The sequence below is a fragment of the Notothenia coriiceps genome, unplaced genomic scaffold (assembly GCF_000735185.1).
Source record: "Notothenia coriiceps isolate Sejong01 unplaced genomic scaffold, NC01 NC01_scaffold00005177, whole genome shotgun sequence".
Taxonomy (NCBI): Eukaryota; Metazoa; Chordata; class Actinopteri; order Perciformes; family Nototheniidae; genus Notothenia; species Notothenia coriiceps.
In genome coordinates, this window is record NW_011337878.1 from 1 (window position 1) to 3,334 (window position 3,334).

Sequence of the window (3,334 nt, forward strand, 5' to 3'; positions counted from 1 at the left end):
TCTCCTTCTCCTAGGAGTACTCTCAGTCTTGAGAGGTCATCAACCTCCTTGAAACCTGGGATTACAGAGTTCAACTTGTTCCAGTAAATGCTCCTTACTTGGTTGAATGTTTGGCACTTCAGGAGGAAGTGCATCTCTGTCTCAGTCTCACCTGTCGTACAGTGACCACATGTTCTGTTCTCTTTTGGTTGCCAGGATCTTTTGAGTCTTCCTGTTTCGATTGCCAGTTTGTGGTCACTGAGCCTGTACTTGGTTAGGATCTGTCTCTGCTTTCTATCTCTGACACTCCCTGTCTCACTCCCTGTCTCTCTCTCTGTCTGCAGGCCACCAGTAACCCGATCTTCCTGAGCAGCGTGTCGTTCTTCCAGGACTCTCTGATCACGCAGCAGACTCAGGTCAAACTGTCTGTCTACGATGTGAAGGACCGCACACAGGGCACGGTAAACAATCACACAAATACACTTTCTTCCAAAACCACCTGTCTCCACTGTCTTACAAGTCTAGACTCATTGGTGAAATGTAACTAAGTACAATAATAAGGTACAAGCTCTTAACTTGAGTATTTCTATTGTATGCAACTTTGTACTTAAACTCAATTGTATCTACAAGAACAATATTGTACTTATTTTTGTACTTAAGTTACTTTTCAGATTACAAATCTTTGTAAGGCAAGGCAAGGCAAGTTTATTTATATAGCACCTTTCAACACAAGGCAATTCAAGGTGCTTTACAAAAATGAAAAAAATTCAGACAAAGGCATTTAAAAACAGTAAAACATAATAAAATAAACATTAAAAGAAAAATAAATGAATAAAAAGTACATGAATAAAAAGTTACAGTGCAGTTTAAGATATGAATAGTTCACACAGAAGTTCCACTTTACTGATGAACAGAACGGCTCAGTTTCAATTAAAAGCAGCGACAAAAAGATAAGTCTTCAGCCTGGATTTAAAAGTAGTCAGTTTGTACAATTCCATTTAGTGAAAAACATGTATCTCCAAATGTTGTCATTTTTTATTTGGATGTTTCTGATAAACTGAAGGATGGACATTTCCATAGCAATGTCCATCCTTCAGTTTATCTTAAGCATCTACAGTATAACAGTCGAATGCAAAACACACTAATGCAGTAATATTGATACAAAAAACATACAGTAATAATAAACATAGTAGTACCTTTACTTTGAGTATATTTAGCTGATAATACTTTGATGATTGGTCTTATGTAAGGTTCTGAACGCAGCACTTCTAATGAAGCTGAGTCATTTTACAGTGTAGATTCTGATAATAAGGATCTTAATTCTTCCTCCATCTCTGCCTACACTAATCTGAGTGAAATCCTTCTAATCTCTTGCTGACAGATGTACATGCTGGGCACGTCCATGTTCTCGGTGAAGGAGCTGCTGCAGGACAAACACCACAGACTGCACCTGACTCTCAGGTAACAGGAAACACACTTCCCTCTATCAGCGACTCAATGACAGCCCCTGCTTGCTGGATGCGTGTCTGATTTTCTCGATGTCACTGTGGGTCAGGTCGGGGGAGAACGAGCGGGTCGGAAACATCACGGTCATCGCCTGGCAGATCGAGGAGAAGAGAGAGCAGAGAGCTCCTGTGGCTCGACTCCAGAGAGGAGACACGGTGAACGGCAGGGTGAGGAAACACTTTCACTTACTACAACTACATTGATTTGTTGATTCATTATTTTATTTTATACAATGCTTACTTACTTATAGTAAAATACCATAATGTAAAAATCTATATTTCATTAGTTATATTGAGCAGGTATAGTGATATTATTGTGCTTTTTGCATGATCATGTTTAAAGAATAAGAGAAATAATCAGCCCCAATTTTCGTCATTGATCTATTATTTCAGTCCCCCTTTTTAGTGGAGTAATACAAATACAAATTCTAATAAAATGAAGTTCAGCTTCTCAATTGTGAAAAAAAACCAAATATGTTTACATTCTGGATTTTTGATTGGACAAACAAACAATTTTATGAAATCACCTTTGGCTTTCAAACACATTTTTAAAAACCTTTTTCAGGCTAAACATATTGGTTGAATAACTGATAATAATCTTTATATTTGTCCCATCAAAACTAATTAACCTCATAATGTTTTGCCTGGCCGAGTAGTATTCTTCTTTTTAAATAACAGGTCACAAATCAATGATTAAGAAAAAAAAACACGTGAACAATATTGGATTTTTCTTTTGTGTGTGTGTGTGTGTGTGTGTGTGTGTGTGTGTGTGTGTGTGTGTGTGTGTGTGTGTGTGTGTGTGTGTCAGATGGTTCTCTCTGTTGATGCGAGCCTGACTGAACCCATGGCCATTAAATCCAAGTCTTCCTCTCTGTGTAAAGACCCTGTGCTGAAGGCTGGTGAGTGTGAGCTACATATAAACCTCCTGTCTGACAATGAGTGACAGTATGGTGACTCACGGCTGTGGTTCTACGTGTCGGTCTGCTTCAGTGTTCGGGGGCGTGATGTCACGAACGTACCGGTTCCCCACCACAGACGGTAACCACCTCCGGACCCTGGAGCAGATGGCCGAGAGTGCGCTCTCTCTTCATATTCCCCGACAGTTTGTCAAGCTGCTGCTGGAGGAAGACGCCGTCAGGTAAAATATCGCGACTGGTCAGATTCATGTTGCAATTTCATGCATTGTATATAGGGAAGAAAGGAATCTGTAATGTCTCTTTTGGTAAATGAGTGTGTGATATCTGAACTGTTTATCCTGTATGTACTCATTGACGGTATCAGCTTCATACAGTGAAAGAGACATTATCTTAATGATTCCCACTGCGTCCGTTATTGCTAATGGTTCCTTGTAATGTGGGAGGTTTGAGGAGTTGGACTTGCACAGCTGCAGATGTTAATTGCAGGAACTGTGAGCTCATCAGAGCATCATGTGGATGACTTGCTGGGAAACGCTTCTGTGCGGTCAAGGGTGTGTGTGAGCTGGAGGAGCTGATGGTAAATGTGTGTGTGTGTGTGTGTGTGTGTGTGTGTGTGTGTGTGTGTGTGTGTGTGTGTGTGTGTGTGTGTGTGTGTGTGTGTGTGTGTGTGTGTGTGTGTGTGTACTTAGTGCAGCGGGATTGAAGCCAGCAGTCCCTCATGTGACCCTCTGTCTCCATTCCTTATCAACAGCACTTTGTCGCCCCGCTCCTCTGTCAGTGCTGTGTGTCTGCAGCACCTCCCTGCCTGATAGCCAACAGCCGCCTACACACACCTGCACTGTGTCACACCGTGTCACACACACACACACACACACACACACACACACACACACACACACACACACACACACACACACACACACACACACACAC

General features: G+C 41.5%; 1 protein-coding gene across 1 annotated transcript; it reads left to right on the forward strand.

The window, feature by feature from the left end:
• Positions 1 to 323: 323 nt before the first annotated feature.
• On the forward strand, positions 324 to 2,971 carry LOC104942818 (type I inositol 3,4-bisphosphate 4-phosphatase-like; the record flags this gene model as incomplete). The annotated part of the gene is made up of 6 exons (XM_010768117.1): positions 324 to 440; positions 1,361 to 1,440; positions 1,535 to 1,652; positions 2,293 to 2,383; positions 2,475 to 2,623; positions 2,955 to 2,971. Coding segments are annotated over 6 exons (572 nt in total), but the record flags the coding sequence as incomplete, so codon positions are not given.
• Positions 2,972 to 3,334: the final 363 nt, after the last annotated feature.